Raw genomic sequence first — 18,152 nt, forward strand, 5'->3', positions numbered from 1 at the left:
ATTTGCTGGCAAATTAAAATATGAAGGCATGATACAGTCTTCTAAAGTGGATGCTCAGATTACAAAAATGTTTTCCTGTCATTGTTCTACATGTCATTGTTTATATATTATTTAGTACCCTGAGAGTCATCTAACACTCTTAAAAAATCTGTTTCATTTGGATATGGCTCAAGGTAAGGTACCGATTAAAGAGCCGTTTCTTCCCAATCATACAGATAGATAGCGACACCCCAAATCCATTGGTGGAAATTGATTTTCTGCCACATGTCATGAAATCACCAGGGAAGTACAACATAAAGCAAATATTTATTCCCACAAGGGAGAATGGAGCTCAGTTTTATGATGGACATCGGCAAAGTCTATGGTTTAAATTACAGACTAACAAAGGATTCATGAGCTCAAAATTAAGTTATTCTGTTTAAAATCAATCACAGAGACTGTCATTCTGCTTATTGCTTTGACTTCCTAACAAAGATTTAAATGAGGACTTTATGTACAAGTAGAAAATGTCCAGAGATCTGCTCTTTTTCAGGCCTGTGTGGGCGGGTCAGGCAAACATTTAGGCCTTTAAAGTAATTAGAATGAGAAGTGTATTTTTACAGGAAAAAAAATTAAATCTTTAAGTTTGATTCATTTTTAATGAATTGTATATTGTATATACAATTACAAACAGTAATTGTATATATTTACAGGGTATAATTTGATGCTTCATACACATATACTTTATGGAAGGATTGAATCAGACTAATTAACATATCTGTCACCTTAAATATATACCATTTCTATTGGATGGAAACAAAGTTATTACATCTTTATAAAAAAAATCCACAAATCCACAATTAAACCATCATCTGAAAGAAAATGTTAGGGAATAAAAGGTGGGGTATATTTGAAGGGCACGAGGCTCGTTAATTCCAGAGTTATTGCAAAGATTCCAGGCAGGAAATCCTGGCATCAGGATTGGGGAGAAGGATCCAGAGAGTATCACCTTTACCAGCAAAGTGCACTCAGACTGTGGTTTTGAGAGAGAGTGCTTCTCTTTTGTCACTTGGTTTTGTGTTGGGTCACGACTCCAGCGCTGAGCAGCTCCCCAACAGCCCTGTCATCGTATCCAAGGACCTCCTTCAGGATGCACGTTGTGTGCTGCCCAAGCAGGGGAGGTGGCCTGGCCTCTGACATCTTGAACTTACTGTATCTCACAGCTGGGCCTGTCAAAGGAGGGGGAAAGCAGGAAGCCTGTTAATGACTAACCCTGGGAAGTTAATTACCTAAGCAGCCTGGGGTGTTCTCAATGAATGCCAAGAATATCAGTGCCAGTTACACCCTTGCAGATGCACCATCCTTTTGGAAAGGAATGTATTTATGCCCATGGCTTTTCTTGACTCAGGTTCATCCAACTGTGTAGTGGTCATCTGACCTATGGCCATGTAGTAGTCTGCATGTTTATGTGTAGGTATGTGCTAAGCCTGCTCAGAAGTTGTCCCTCCTAATTACAAGGACCCTCGGATGCAGGATATCCAAACCTGGGTCCAAGAGAACAACAACCACAGATACAAAGTGTCTCTCTGTGGCTAGAAATCTGAACTGAGGTGAAGACAACCTGAAAGGCTACCATCCAGTGTCTGTTATACAGCAACAAGATTTAGTTGGATAGATTCAAACCAACCAGACTGCAACCAGACCTTAGTTAGACTTTCAGCAGTAAGAGGAGGTCACACGTGCAAGCTTCAATATCAAGTAGGACCCTCTTGGAAAAATTCCTTAACTTCTCTGAACCTCGTGTTCCACAGCTGCATACCAGGTATGATAATGTTCACCACACAGGCTCAAGGTAAGGATTTAATTGAGAAAATAGGCAGAAAGTACTAAGTTAGCATTCCCTAGCCCATAATAACGCACACAACTTGCTGGCTACTATGATTAGAAAAGCTGCCACATCTCTCTTGAAGCTTGCAGCATAAGGGGAAAAGGACATTTATTGCCAGCTATTTGCCAAGCACTAAGTCACTCTAAACAGGGTAATTCAAGCAATACTTTCAACAACTGCTAGAAATGGATTTTATTATCCCCATTCTTCACATAATGACACGAAAGCCCCAAAAGCTAAGGTTTTGCTCAAGGCCACATGGCTAATAACAGTGTCAGGATGAAATTCCATGTCTCATATTAAAGGCCAAGCACTTTCTATAATGCCAGTGGCCTCTTCTTACTTCTCCCTTCTCCGTGGACAAGCTGGACACTGGGGAACATGTTTTGACAAATTTTACCTTTGTTACCTCATTCAGTAAATGGTATTTATATTGGGTGTCCTTTACATCCTATTTGATCAGGCTTCATGAGAACAAATTAGATAGTGGTCCCAGGAAGACTTTGTAAAACAATACATTTCTATGTCCTAAAAAAATTTCCCCCAGCCTACTGATGATTTGAGGAGCCATAGGAACAATAAGGAAAATAAAATGTGGGTAGGTAATGGAATATCTGTCAGTAAAACAGCAAATGTGCTTTGAACTCTTTGGAGAATTCCATTAATAAAAATGCTTTTGTACATGCCATTTTTTACAGTGTTCACAGATCTTTTAAAACCATCAACTTGCAGCTCTCTGTGCCACTTACCATCCACCATATACCAATGACAATTTCCAACTGATGCCTAAAATTTCCCTTCTCTGAAGCCTACTTAAATTCATTTTTTCTTCTCATATTTTTCTCTAATTTTAGAAAAATGACTCTTTTTTCAAGGATTGATTTCTGTTTGTAAAGGAGGACACAATTACAGCACACATAGGGAGGAAGTAAGGTCCACCACTTTCCCAAGATTGTTGATGATTTTATGTTTTAGCTATTTCATTCTTACTCCTTGATCCCTCAGACTCTGTTCCATTTTGATATCAACTTAAAACAGTTTTAATTCAAATTCTGTCTTTCAGAAGAAGAGCTCTTCTGAGGGATTGCCAACCTAAAGTCAATATCATGTGGTTTTATATTAAATGAATTACCTGGAGTGAGACTACAGAACGAAATGCAGTCATGTCGCTGTACCAAGAATCTGGGTTGGAACACAGCTACTACTCCTGCTGGTGGTAGTAGCTATAGCAGTGAGGAGGAGGGAGTAGTCATTGTTGTAGCAGTAGCTACTGCTCCTTAAGAATAGCCAAACATGTACCAAAGCTTTTACATATATCATCTCTCATAAGGCTCAAGATTATGGGCCTGTCTGCAGGGTAGATTATTATAATCATTCTTCCAAATTAAAACATTAGAGGGAATGGAAGTTTCAAAGAAAATGTGTTAGAGTTAAGGGTAGGAGATTAAAATAACTTGGCCAAGGTCAAACAACTTTTTTTTTTTTTTTGTACTGGAAATTGAACCAGGGGAACTTAACCACTGAGCCACATCTCCAGCTTGTTTTATTTTTTATTTTGAGACAAGGTCTTACTAAGTTGCTCAGGACCTTCCTAAGTTGCTGAGGCTGACTTTGAACTTGCAATCCTCCTGCCTTATCCTCATAAAGTCAGTATCCAATTTCAATTCTGGTGGTTTCCAGAACTTGGGTCTTAAAAATGTAGGTAGATAGATGATAGATAGACAGACAGACAGATAGATAGAAAGACATAAACATACACTCATATAGTTACATGTACGCATACTTTGCTGAAGATAAATTTTCATAACATAAAATGAACCATATCAAAGTTAACAATTCAGTATATTCACAAAACTGTGAAACCATTACCTCTATTCAGCTCCAAAATATTTCTATCACTCCAAAATAAAACCATATACCCATTAAGCAGTTTGTCCCTCACCTTCCTCCTTCCAAACCATGATAAACACTAATTTACTTTCTGTCACTATAAATTCATCTTTTTTTGGGGGGGGTACTGGAAATTGAACTAGGGGAACTTAAGCACTGAGCCACATCTCCAGCTTGTTTTATTTGTTATTTTGAGACAGGTTCTTACTAAGTTGCTCAGGACCTTGCTAAGTTGCTGAGGCCGATTTTGAACTTGAGATCCTCCTGCCTTATCCTCCCAAACTGCTGGGATTACAGGCATGCACCACCATACCCATTTTATCTATTCTTCTTTTTTTCTACTTATATACCCCACAAGGCTTTCTTACTTATATATTTTTAATTAATTAATTAATTATATTTATATATAACAGCGGAATGCATTATAATTCTTATTATATATAGAGAGATCAATTTTTCATATCTCTGGTTTTATACATAGTATACTCACACCAATTCATGTCTTGATAATACTTATAAATGAAATAGCTTATGTGTTTCTTTTGTTTGGCAGAATATTGTTGAGATTCATCTACATTGTGTCAGTACCTAGAACCTGTATTTTAAATGTCCATGCAGTGATCAAATGAGGAAACTCTGCATGTCAAACCATACTAAAGAGCAATTCAACTGTGTCACTCCTTTCATGTGATAGTTTTCTGATAGCTTTTAGGGCTACATGAAAGGCTATTCTACCAGTGTAGATTTTTTTGCATAAAAAATCTTGAAGCATTTAGGTTGGTGGAATTTTATTCTTCAGCAATTTTTTATACTTGTCAAGACAAAGATATCTCTACCATTTTAGGTTTTGCACAAAGAGAATAAAAGGGCACACCAAATACATTTGTTTCAAGAAGCAGAAAATGTTTGACAATTATTTACATCTAATGTCTAAGAAGAATGAATAATCTTATTTTCCATTAAAAAATAGATGAGCAAGTCACATGTTTTTAAATTTTTGGCAAGGTATCATCTATGTTCTTCTACACTTCCAAATACTTGCAAGCTGTGTGATCTTGAGAATTCCTGAAGGCCCAAAGACTCTGTCTACACATTTATAAAATGAAGTTGACCATACACTATTGAGGGTCTATTTGTTTATTAAATATTATAATCTAGATAATATTCAATATCAGTAATAGTCAAAGAAATGTATATGAACATAAATACAAGATGAAATTATGTTTATAAAATTAGTCAATCATGTGAGTATCTTTGTTTTTGGAATTTGACTTTTGGTCAAAGTATAAATTGATGCAACTCTTCTTGAAAAATTTGCCAACTGAATATCAAAAATTTTTAAAGCATTCACATGTTGAGTGGAGAAATCACATTTAAATTTTTTTTCCTATAAATATAATCTGGAAAGTTGATAAATTTTATAGATAAGGATGAATACAATTTTCTAAATCTGCTTGTTAATCTTAGCAACTCTTGACTTACTATGTGGATTTTTACCCTACAGCCCAGGAAAGTTCTTTGGTGAGATTCTGGATTTGTTAATTATTATATTTTTGTGGGATGGGTATCAGGGATTGAACCCAGGGGCACTCCACTAAGCCACATCCCAGCCCTATTTTGTATTTTATTTAGAGACAGGGTCTTACTGAGTTGCTTAGCACCTCAACTTTTGCTGAAGTTGGCTTTGAACTCGTGAACCTCCCGACTCAGCCTCCTGAGCCTCTGGGATTACAGGTGTGCGCCATGGTGCCCAGCTTATTATTACTATTACTTATTTGTTTATTCATTTGTTTATTTGCAGTGCTGGGATCAAAACAAGGCCTCATAAATGCTAGGCAAACGTCCTAGCTGAGTTACATTTATAATCTGAAGAACTCCTATTTTACCTAATTTTTTGTATCTGCTTATTGCTTTGCAGGTTGCTTTTTTTGTGTGTTCAGCTCTTCATCCTTTTATGTATTGATTCCATAGGTCTATCTCTAATCTTTCTCTCCCAGATAAAGAGGTTAAATAGTTATAATAAGGGGAAAAACAACAGGAAATATGTTCAAAATTTAAGACTGATTAGATTAATTACAGCGCGTCCAAATGATGACATACTATATTTGGTAATTCCGAGTTGTACTTTTTTGGTTGTTTTTACATCCTCCTGCAACCATGCTGAAATATAAATATATAAATTGAACAAACAAAGAAAAGCATACAAATGAAAGGAATCAAAAGGAATATCCCTAGTGAATGAGATTATTTCCAACTAACTTCAGAAACATGATGATGGGATCATCTTGATGGGTAAAAGAGGCAGAAAAAGCTGAAGCCTAGAATATTCTATAAGGAAATTGTGAAGAGGTGGATGAGAAGAGGTGGGTGACTATTGGTCTGTTTCACCCTCCAAAGACTGATCTTAAAATATTTGGTAATGAGAGAGACAGAAATGGGATTAGAAATAGGATTGAAAGCAGGATTGAATGTCTTCCAGAATAACTGAGACAGTTTGGATTGGCTATAATTTGTGATCCTCAACAATAGAGGAAATCAATTTTGGACATCTAGAATATTTTTTTCTGTGCAAGAACAATCAATCAAAATACCAGGAATATGAGAACCACATAGAAGAGAAAAAATGAAAAATACATAGAACAGAATACTATGCAAAAGACACAAGTAAAACAAGATTTAGTATTTAAATTTTCAACATTAGTTTCAAAATTAGGAAACTAGAAAATAAAGTAAAAGACATCGCCAAGCATGTACAGGAAAAAAATGTAAATGGTCCAAAAATTATGAGAAAGCAGCTCAGAAATCTCATAAAACAAAAAAGGAGGAAAGTAAAATGTACAGGGGAGAAATTTTGCAACAAATAATATGAGAAATGGAAAGAAAATACGTTTTTAGGCTGAAAGAATCAACTGAGAAACCCAGCACAATGAATGAACAAAAGATTTACATGTTGATATTTTCACATAAAATTAGGAAATCAGCATTACAAAGGACTGAGAACACTTTCTAAGGGTGTAGCAAGGGTTACAAGTCAGGGGCTAAAGATTAATGCACAAGGACGAAAATGAGTTGTCAAACCCATAAGATAAAAAGAAAGAATAACATCAGACTGCACTAACTTCTCACAAACTTGCCAATTTGCAAACTTTCAAGGTATGTGTAAGACTACTAAGTTTCCTGAAGATGATTCCAGTAAGATATAGAAGAAAATGAGCAAAGAAAAAGAGAAAAGAATAAAGAGGAGGTGGAGGAAGAGGAGGAGGTGGAGGAGCAGGAGGTAGAGAAGGAGGAGGAGGAGGAGGAGGAGAGGAAAAAGACCATGATTTTCATATACATTGAAGACCTACCAAAGAATGTAAAGAGGCAGGGAGGAAGGAAGGAAGGGAGGAAGGTCACTCCCAGGGTCACATCTTAGACTTGGAGAACCAGTAAGGCAGAGATGGAAGAGAACAAAGCTCTTCAAAAGCAAAATCCTCTAAGAAGACAAAAATAACAGTATCAGTAGGATAATGGAAAGGTTGGGGAAAATACAATAATGAGATTAAGTTACGTGATACAAGAAAAACTAATTAGAAATTCTAAAAAAAAAAAAATCATGAGAAAAATCAATATCCAAATAAGAATCACGTCCAAAAATGTGGCATGATTTTAAGTAACTGATGGAATATAAGCAAAGAAAAGCCATTTGACCTTGATGCCAAGAACATTCATTTGAGTAACACTTATAACCTTTTGCAACCTTTTAACAGTACTTAACATAATGTATTAATTTATCTATTTAGTTGCTTATATCCCTGGTAGAGGCAGGAACAATGGCAATTGTGTTTCCTAATGGCCCTACAATACTTCTGTGTTCCCTACAGAATGAAGGCAGTGTGGCAGGCATCTTTACTTAGACACTCATTATGACTGCAGGCTGTGCTTTTAATTTCATTGTTTCATTGGACTTCTCAATTTATATAAAGTAGAGACTATTATACCTCTCGTTTTACAGATCAGAAAACTGAGACTCTTTTAAGGGTTAGTTAATTTGTCTAAATTTATCCAGCTAATAAGTGATAGATCCAGGACAAGACCTTCTGCTGGACTCTATGGTCACTCGATACAAACTTGTTAAACTAGTGATACCTAATGATTAAATATATTGGAATAAATAGTGTTCATATCATATCAGTGAATTTATCACCTAATCTGTTTTTAGTATCACTGTGTCAGTTTTAGGAAGTATGATCTAGATATATATCAGCAAACAAAACATAACTGGACCCTACTCTTGTGGAACTTAGTTTCTGATTTGGGAGATAGAGAACAAAAACCCACATAAACAGAAAATAAATAAATTTATAAAATTTGGTTAAAATATGATAAAATGATTATATATCAACCTGCAAAGGGGACAATGCTGCAAGCACAGTGGGAAGGGGCTGTGGTAGGAATAAAGGGGTGTTCTAAATGGGATGTTCACTGAAGGCCAGAGTTTATGTTGAGACATCATTGCAAATAGTGAGAGGAAGAAGATTCTAGGCTGCATGCACAGGTTTGATGTAAACTGAAAAACAAAAACACTCAGTGTGGCTAGAACATGAGTTGACAATACATAGGTACCAGAAGTTGGGCAGATATCAATTGATAAAAGTTGGAGGGAGAAACAAGGAAGAGAATACGTAAGGATTTATAGGCTACAGTAGTGAAGTTGGACCTTATTCTGGATTCAGTAGGAAGCCACTGGTGCTTTAAGCAAAGCAGTGACAAGATTTATAGCAAGGAATATGCTTGTTGCTAGACAGAGAATACAATGTGTTTGGAAGTTGTTGTGAGTAGATCAAAAGACATAATGGTCGCCTGGACTGGAGAGTCTGAGAAAAGTGAGGGTGCTCAAGAGGAATTCTGGCAATAGAATGAAAGGATGCTGATGAACACATGGGTCAAGGTAGTTGGGGAGAGAAGGAGAAGAATAAAGGGAGAATCTTGCATTTCAGAGGTGGGCCACTAACCAGATGGGGGAAGTTGGGATAGATTGTATGGAAAACTTTGGGTGGAAGAAGTCAAGGATTCTTTTATGGATTTGCTAAAGTTTGAGATACCTATGACATATCCAAGGAGAGATATCAGCTGTCTGTGGGCCTTAGCTATACAAATCTTGAATCCAGGGAAGAACTTTGGCTAGTATATAGAATCAAGAAGCTGGTCATCATTAAAATGTTCCCATTCTAAAATAATATCTTTCCAAGACAATTGCATTATTGCAACATCTCTGATGCTGGGATTTTAAAAATAAGTTGTTTATACAGTCTTTTCTCCACTATCTAAGCTCTTAACCAATATCCATTGCATCAAAATGTTTTGCATCCACAGAAAGCAAATTAAGTGACTAAAAAGCTAATCTCAAAAGCTCATAATTTTAGAGATAAGTACATTAAAAAAAAAGAAGAAATCCCCTATTCTTGGCCTTCAACAGATAAATCCCCATTGATTCGAGGATAGAAATTAGGACAGTTTTACTTTGAAAGAACTGTGGACTTTGTACCCCACAGAAAGAAGCAAAGAAAGCAACCCAGAGTTCTCTTATCCTGGGTCATGGCCATCTGGGGACAAACTAAGGTGGGGTGTTGTCTTTCTTCTATTTTACTAAAAGCAAGCAAACTGAAAAACATTGAAATGAATGCACATCTCGGCAATTTCCAGCACATCAAGTAGTATGAAACCTGGAATCCCAAGAACTGTTCTTGTGAGGTACTGACCTAGTCTACTGCTTGGTAGTCAAGCCCTGAGTCTCCTTATATTACTCACAAGAAAGGGAGTTGAGTGGCATAGCTTATAGTTTATACCCACCCTAGGGAAGGCCTAAGTGTGATCTGCCTATGATCCTCTAGGGGATGGTTCTATATCATTTTAGAAAAATGCCCAAACCTTTTTGCTTTAACTACTGCCTATGTGCATATCTGGGAGACTGAATGGATGAATTTCATAGAACTAAGAGTTAGTTAACTGGCAGTTGACAAAATGCAAAGGTGGGTTTGGAGAGACCTCACCACTGTTTCTAAGTCATAGGGGATAACTTATGAAAATACTGTTAAGTCAGTGTTTATGATATACCAAGATTCAAGGCTAGATGTTTTATATTTATTATCTAATTTGATTTCCACAATAACCTTAGACCTTTTTTATATTTTCCAATTCACTGTGTCTCCATTTCACAAAAGAGGAATATGGAGTTCAGAGAGTTAAGAAATCTATACAAGAGCACACAGTGGATGCAAATATAGCTCTGATGACTTCATAACCATTGTTTCTAAGAAATGATAGGGCAAGGTAGTTAGGACTATAGGTTCTGGAACCAGAGGGTCTAGGCTCATATCCTGTGCTATGGTGCTTACCTTAGCAACCTATATACCTCTACTGAAGCCCTGGTCACCAATTTCAGAACACTGATAAGAAAGATAAGTTTTAGATTTGTGAAAGCAAGTTGAGGATAATAGTTTTAACTTAAGCATCTTTAATAAGAATGAACTTATTCAAAGTGAATGAAAAAGGGAGGAAGTAATCAACCATTACTTAAGTATTATTATATACCAAGAATCTAACACTTATTTTGTTTATTCATAATAACCCATTTCCCACTTCCTATAGATGATGAAAAAGAGTCTAAGGGAGGACCAATGATTGGCCAATTCACACTGCACATTAGCTAGTAGATGGTCAACTGGTGTCTCCAAAACATCAGAGCATGTACCAGAAATTAATTTTGTATTGTCATGATTTTTAACTCATTATAATAGAAGCAACTTTGGAAACATGGGACTTATTTTACTTCCTTAATAAACATTAGATATGTGCCAGACACTGTTACATAAGCTTAACCCATTTGCATCATTCAGCACTTTAGACAACACCAGAATGCACAATCATTATCCCCTATTTAACAAATGGGGGAGACAGAGACAGAATGGAAGTCACTTGCTCAAGATCATAGAGCTAACAAGTAGCAGAGCTATGACTTGCACCAGAAAGTCTTGCTCCAGAATCCTAGCTTTTTGCCAGTTGGCCATACCATTTCAAAATGAAAGAGAAAAAGTAGAACACAATTATTTTAGTTTGAGGTTGAACTTAAGGATCCTGAAGTAGAATGTGCCAAGGACAGTTTCAGTCTTCATCATCTAACCAGTCTGTCCTTTGCATCCTAGATCAGAGTTCGTTAAGATTTTTTTTTGTCATATATTACTGATCATCACCTTATTTTTTCAAATTAATTTGTCATATGGTATCTATCCCATTGTAGGAAGTCCTGTACTCATGGCACAATCGGCACAACCTGATTTCTTCTGTTCCTGAGTCAGCCAATATTCTCCTATGCTACTCACCCTGAAAGGAATGAAGCCTTCATGTGCTCTCTATGGAAAGTTGTCTGGCTCAAGGCACAAGGAGGACCAGTGCCTGGCATGCCAGAGAATTCCTCAGACTAGCCTTGTAGTGTTTTCCATCTGTTGTTTCAAGTCCTTCAACAACAAGATCCTGTTTTGTCTCACCTCCTGCTAGAAAGCTTCTGTAATTCTCAGGCTGAAAAGGGAATTGACCCAATCTATGTGAACATCCTAAACCACTCTACCTCCAGAATTCAAGCTACATATCTATAAGCCAGATCAACTTAATAATGTAAACAGTTGCAGGAAACAGAGGTAGCCAAAAATACGTAGGAAGCCATAATGAATATTCAAGTAATGAGAACAAAATATCACATCATCATGAGGGAAGGTACCTACACAGTCCCTTTTCCCAGAATTTGAAGAACCTCCTCTCTTAATGATGTATTTCCAAGCAATGAAACAACCTATTCCTTAATCTTCCAGCTAATGAGCAAGTTATTAGCATGAAGGTTTAAATTAATTAAGGCAGCTAACCAGTCTGATCACTATGGAAGCAAGAATGACTTCCATAAAATTAAATATGTTCCTTTGTTTTTCATTTGTTGCATTTTTTAATTTTAAATTTCGTATGATGTCAATCTCAAAAATTATCAAAAGTACTAAAATGCAAACATATGTTTCATAATGTATTAAATGTTATATTGAATGTTTTTATTTTTATTTCTTTGGTCCATTGCTAAGACACATGCTGTAGATATGATTTAATCTTCAGGGCTTATAAGTATAATAAGAAATTAAACTTCATTTTTCTAAAAATAAAAATAGCACTAGTATTGAGTTATTTCACAATTTCCCTCAAGTATTTGAACCCATCATTGTAATAATAACAATATTTTTATATGGCACCTCTCAGCCATAGCATCCAACATGCCAAATGGAGCCATGCAGTTAGAACACATTAAACCCATTAAATGTGAGATAAAAACAGACAAATCCATTTAAACTAGCATGGAATGGTGGGGGAAAGCCGTAGGGAATAAATATGGGCTTTGAACATCTTTAACAGAGCTCAGTCTATAGCACTGCTTGTGGGATCAGGTGTCCCAATAACTCAGTGTGATATGTGGTATGTACCACCAACTTGGTTGGGTCACTCCTGCCTCACTCAGGGCTCAGAGGCATCATATATCACTACTACTCTAATGAACTTTGGTTCACTACTTCTTAACTTAATAAAGAGTGCTTCAAATGCCACTATAAGTTTAGAGTCTGTTTTCCACTATGTCTATCACCTTGTGATAATCGTAAGTGTTGCCCATCAAATTTCCAGCTTTTACCTTCCTGGAACATAGAGGAGGTATTGCATGTTCCAGCTCTTGTATGGTTCAGTAGGGTCAGGTGAGCCCAGTGACTCATGAGTGGAAAGGAAATGTATGCCACCTCCAGAGCAAAGCATTCAATTTCCCATTTAATGCCTTCCAAATCTCTTTTCTCTTGTTTGATAACGGTAATGCATGAGATCACGACTACTCCTCCAGCCTGGAGTTCTGTGAACCCATGATGAATGTGTAGTATAGGAAGAAATAATTGTGCTATTTCAAAACACCACTGTTGTTTGTTACTGCAGCATAACTGAGACTATCAAGATGGATCCTATGCCTCAGTTTTAGTATAGAGACCCTTTGCCTGGACCAGAAGGGGAACTCATTAACCTATTTCTTCAGTAATCCTTTAGAAAGCATTCAGTCCACACATTCCAAATACTTTGAAACTGCTCATTTTGTTTATAGCCAATTTCAACCATGAAGTGATAATAGCTATTATTTATTGAGAACTTACATGTGTGAAGCACTTGGCAGAATACTTTCCCATATTAATGAGTTTGATACACTCTATGACTTTAAAAGGTAGGATGAGTATGATACCATTGCATCAATGAGAAAAGTAAGGTTAAGTAACCTTACCAAAATTACACAGCTTGTCAATTAAAGAATTTCATTAGAACTTAGGCTGGCTAAATGCAAAGTGCATGCTCGTTAACACTAGGATGTACTTCCTCTCTGCATAATATGGAATAAAATCTGTTCTCATATCAGTGGCTGAATAAATACTGTTCTTTGGCAGATGGTGTTATAAAGCAGTACTGTATTACAAATACTTATATATTTCATGATTGCTAATCCATTAAGGCATTTTTTTTCGTTTGAAAAAGAAACAGAGAAATTTGTATTTGATGTATTTATCTTGTTTCAACCCATTGAAATGTCATAGTTGATTATCCATTTCCTACTGGAAAAATATACGGGCCATAAGGAAATGCTATTCACCTTCATTAGTAAACACTCTCCCCTCAAAGTGTGCTTCCCAAACCTTCTGCTGAAGTCACTGAAAAATGTCCGGCTGGAAGAAATGCTCTCCTGAATGCTCTTTCCAGCACTTCTGTTTGTTTTTCATTGTTTTTCACACTTCTGAAAACTCTAGGAAGGGTGAAGAAACACCTTGTTGACAATGTCTCTTTGCCAAAATAATCAATTCTTTTGCTTCTTTGCCTTCTAAAATTCAAATACTCAATAAAAGATCTTTAGGCACATTCCCAAGATTTTGTTTGGTTAGACTTCACCATGGAAAACAAAATTGGTTCAGCTAACGTCTGTAGCCAGAACATTTTAAGCTTCATAGACCTTCAAAGTAGTGACCTTCTCCTCACCTCCTCTGCCTCTGTGCTCCATTAAGGAAAATACCGGAAGAAGTTTCCAGTCAGAGAAGCCAGATTGCATTTCGATTCAGTTTTCAGAGGAAGAACTGAGCAGAGTTAGAGCAGGTGGTTATTTGTGGCTCTTACCTCAAATGAGCTTTGAAAAGTTCTTTTGTAAATCTTTGAGGTCTTTTGCAATTCAATAAAAATGTTTTGAAAATCTTAAGTCTCTTACTAAATGAATCAGCCTTATATCTTCCATCTTCCTTTCTTTCCCAAGAGTCTGTAAGATCACATAAATCACAATCATATTCCTAGAAAATAGAATATCAAGAATGGCTTCTAGGCCTGTTTCAACTGGAGATGTGTTAATTGTTTGCCAAAAGGAGTTTACTTCAGTATTTCCCTTCTACTTTGCTTATACAAAGATTTTATGGGAAGGCCTTTCCTCTCTATGCTCCTATGGCATGACCAACTTAGAGTGACAGTGCCATTTTATCTCTGACACCTTGCTATTCCTAGCATCCTATATCAGATATGTGTATCACTCATACCTACACTTCTGATCTTCTCTGCCACGTCCTTGGTCCAAAGTACACCACAATAAGAAGAAAATCTATCCAATCTTTTCCCCAGCCATTCCTTCCACTATGGTATTCTGACTCCTCCCTCCTGGTGCTAAGTTTACCAATCTGAACTGGCCATCCTCAAGTCCTCATTTTTCTTAGAGATCTGTCCAGCCTAACTTGATGTTGAACCTTCCCTTTTCCCCATAACCCAGAGGAATGCAAGCAATGATCCCTCTCTTTTCCTTCAACTTCCCATAACCATTGATCTGATTTTCCTCCATGGTACATCTGGTTTTCTAATTAGATTGTCTCTTGTGGTATTGCCTAAGACCAAAATTAATGTTTTGCTCATTTTGTATCCTTCGTAGTACCTACCACATGGTGAGTGCTCAATAAATAACTGCTGAAAGAATTAGGCCAAAACAAAATGAAAAACCCCACTGGAGTCTTAGATTAGGAAACAAGGCCACTGGAAATATGTAAAATGCAGAATGAAAGGGAGGTCAAGGTTTGCAATTTGGTATATTTTGTGCTAAATGTAGTCATGATCACCCTTTTGAGCGTGCCATATCCAATCCATCAGCAAACTCTATTGACACTGCTTTCAAAAATACATATGAATCCAACCACTTTTTACAAGCAGACTGGTCACAGTTACCCTTCTCTCTCGCCTGCAGTTCTTCTATGAGTGATCCTGACCAGGCTTCCCTGCTCATGTGCTTCCCTTCAACATCTCAATAAAGCAACTAGAGTCATCCTTTAAAAATACAAGTCAGAGCAAGTCATTTCTCTACTCAAAATATTGGGACACTTTGGCCATTTCACTTGACAGTGGGATACTGGGCTATATGTACCCCAACCCCTTCCCACTAAAGCTGAGACTGCATGGCCTCCTCTCCAGCAGGGCTCCCTCTTTCTCACTTTGTTCCAGACACATTGGTCTCGCTGATCACAGGAATTCTCTTTCTTGATGTCTTTGCCCTGGCTGTTCGCTGTGCTTGGAACACTCTTCCTCCTGAAACATCACTCAGATGTTGGTATGATATCAAATTTTACATTAATTTAATATTAGCAGTTAATATATTATTATAATAATAATACTTCAGATTCTAGGAACCATGTAAAATAGCCCAGAACAAATGTCAAAACATTTTATGTTTATTATTTATCTCAGAATATTCCATCAACTCCTTCAAGTCTTTGCTCAGTGAGGTGTATTCAAACACCACATTGACGATTTCAACCTGCCACCCTGCCCCTGACACTTCCTATCCTGGGACACTTAGGCAGCTCTACTCTCATTCCTGCATAGTACTCTTGACATATGCCTATCATTCCTTACCTATTTCCCTCTGCTAAAATATATTCTTTGTAATGACAGAGATCATTGCCTGTTTTCTTTAACAAATATTTGCTAAAATGATGAATGAATGATTTATTTTAACTGACCTTTGAATTCAGTACTCAGTTCTCTAAAATAATAAATCTCAATGTGTTGACACCCTCAGACCTCAAGATTCTAATAAAAATAAATCCTGTTAGATCCAAAAGCAAGATGAGGCACTTTTATTGAGTGTGAACCAAAATAGTTGCATGGAATCAAAAGTGTTAAATGCAAAATGTTTATTCTCATTGCATCTTATTTATACAATTGTATGACTTGCATTTATGTGTCCCCTCAAGGAAAGAAGCCTTGAAAAATTCCAAAGGTCAAACATTCTAATAGTTTAATAGTTTTTTTTAGAATAGAAATTCACTTTATAGGTTGGATAAAATCAGTTGTGCTGGAGAACTTTTAAACTCCATAAGGGGGCTGGGGTTGTGGCTCAGCGGTAGAGTGTTCTCCTAGCACAGGCGAAGCCCTGGGTTTGATCCTCAGCACCACATAAAAATAAATAAACAAATAAACTCCATAAGGGTAGAAAGCCTATCTATTTTCTTTGTATTGTCTAGATACTAGAAAATAAGTATACTCAATAAGTATTTTTTAAATGAATGAATGAAAGAAATGGGCTTCCTATAATTTCAGAAATTAGGCAGTATAATTTCATTATTCACACAAAGAAAGTTTTATCACCCAGATGTTGGTATGATACCAAAGTTTACATTAATTTAATATTAGCAGTTAATATATTATTATTATAATAATACATAAAATTCTAGGAACCATGTAAAATAGCCCAGAAAATGTCAGAACATTTTTATGTTTATTATTTTTCTTAGAGGAAATAAAAATTCTTCTAGATTTTTAATGAGTATTTATTTTTCTATTTGGAAAACATAACTCTTGTTTTTTATTTATATGAGACTATAATTTTTACAATTGCACATTAATTTTATTTTGTTTCCCATGTTTCTCTTTGCTAGTGGCTATTGCAAATTTCATATAATCATCATAATAATACATGTCTGTTGTGGTACACAAACATTTTCCAATTTATTGTTTCTTTCCTTTTTCCATAGTGTCCTTATTAGATATTTAGATTGATGCTTACAAAGTTCCCTGCCAATTTTCTTGCCCATTAATTCTGTGGTTATTCTTTCCAAATATCTTTTGAATTGTTCAACAGCATTTAATACACAAGGTGAAACGAACTAATTACTATTGAAAATCTGAAACGTTGCTTTTATTTTCACAGTTTCATTATAAATTTGAATATGGTCTTTTTTACGGACTAATTAAATGCACAAGTAATATTCTCTCTCCCTACGGAGCTCTTTTTGCATGGTTTCCAAAAAACAAACTAGTTCTCCCTTCCTCTTACGGTAGAGTTGGCCATTGTCGATGAAGTTTGTTAGGTTATCCTTAATCCATGCTGAGTGGGAAGACATTCTTTCCACATTGGAACTTCATTAATTTTGCCTAACCTAGTAACAATGCAACTTGAGTAAATGAAAAATATGAAACATATCATTTCTTACAAGTAAATGAAACTAGGCCAGAAATGTCTTATGAACTCATAAGAAAACTTACTTTAAGAATATAAACAAGTGGATTATAATTAGTAAGTCAATTTTTTGCCTACAAAGGGTACTTGTCCTGGGGTTGAATGTACTTCTTATTTTTAAGTGTAATTGAAACATTTCCTGTGGTATCATAATTAAACCAATAGTTTATTCGTTTTTTTAAAGTTAGTATAAAATTAAACCTCATTTTCTGTCCCCATCTACATGATCATATATTCCAAACTAATGAGAAGCAAATCCTTGGATACTACCATGCTAAGTGATATAAGCCAGACTTAGAAAGCCAAAGGTCAAATGTTTTCTCTGATTTGCAGAAGCTAGTCCAAAATAAAGAGAAAAAGAGAAAGAGAGAAAGGGAAAAGGAGGGGGATTCAATCAAAATAGAAGAAAGATCAGTGGACTAGATGAAGGAAACTGAGATGAAGAGACAAGATATGGGATAAGGGAAGAACAGAGGAATAAATCTAACCTAAGTTTCCTTTGTATATGTGAATATATCACAGTGAATCTCACCATCATGTATATTCACAAGACACTAACTATTAAATAAAACTAAAAGTAAATAGCAGGAAGATCAGTAGAGTAGAGGGAAGGGAACAGGTAGAGGGAAAGGGGGAGGGAAAGGGGACAGAAATAGAACAAATTATATTCCATGTCAGAATGAATCCAAATGATATGTATAACTAAAAAGAACCAGGAAAAAATAAAATAAAATGTTACCATTCTTAGGACTAAGCCCAAAGGTCCATAAAACCAAAGACTTGGTCCTATATAATGATGAGTAGGTCATCAAAAGGAAG

The 18,152-nt window shown here is 36.0% G+C and overlaps 1 protein-coding gene across 3 annotated transcripts in view; it reads right to left on the reverse strand.

The window, feature by feature from the left end:
• Positions 1-287: 287 nt before the first annotated feature.
• The window catches only part of Sugct (succinyl-CoA:glutarate-CoA transferase), a 679,655-nt gene continuing 661,790 nt past the window's right edge, over positions 288-18,152 (reverse strand). For all 3 annotated transcript variants that reach the window (XM_005319213.5, XM_021722294.3, XM_078039833.1), the window contains one exon: positions 288-1,208. In XM_005319213.5, the coding sequence (XP_005319270.2) occupies positions 1,045-1,208 (164 nt within the window). In that variant the 3' untranslated portion in view covers positions 288-1,044. The remainder of the gene's footprint in view (positions 1,209-18,152) is intronic.

The sequence above is a fragment of the Ictidomys tridecemlineatus genome, chromosome 2 (assembly GCF_052094955.1).
Source record: "Ictidomys tridecemlineatus isolate mIctTri1 chromosome 2, mIctTri1.hap1, whole genome shotgun sequence".
Taxonomy (NCBI): Eukaryota; Metazoa; Chordata; class Mammalia; order Rodentia; family Sciuridae; genus Ictidomys; species Ictidomys tridecemlineatus.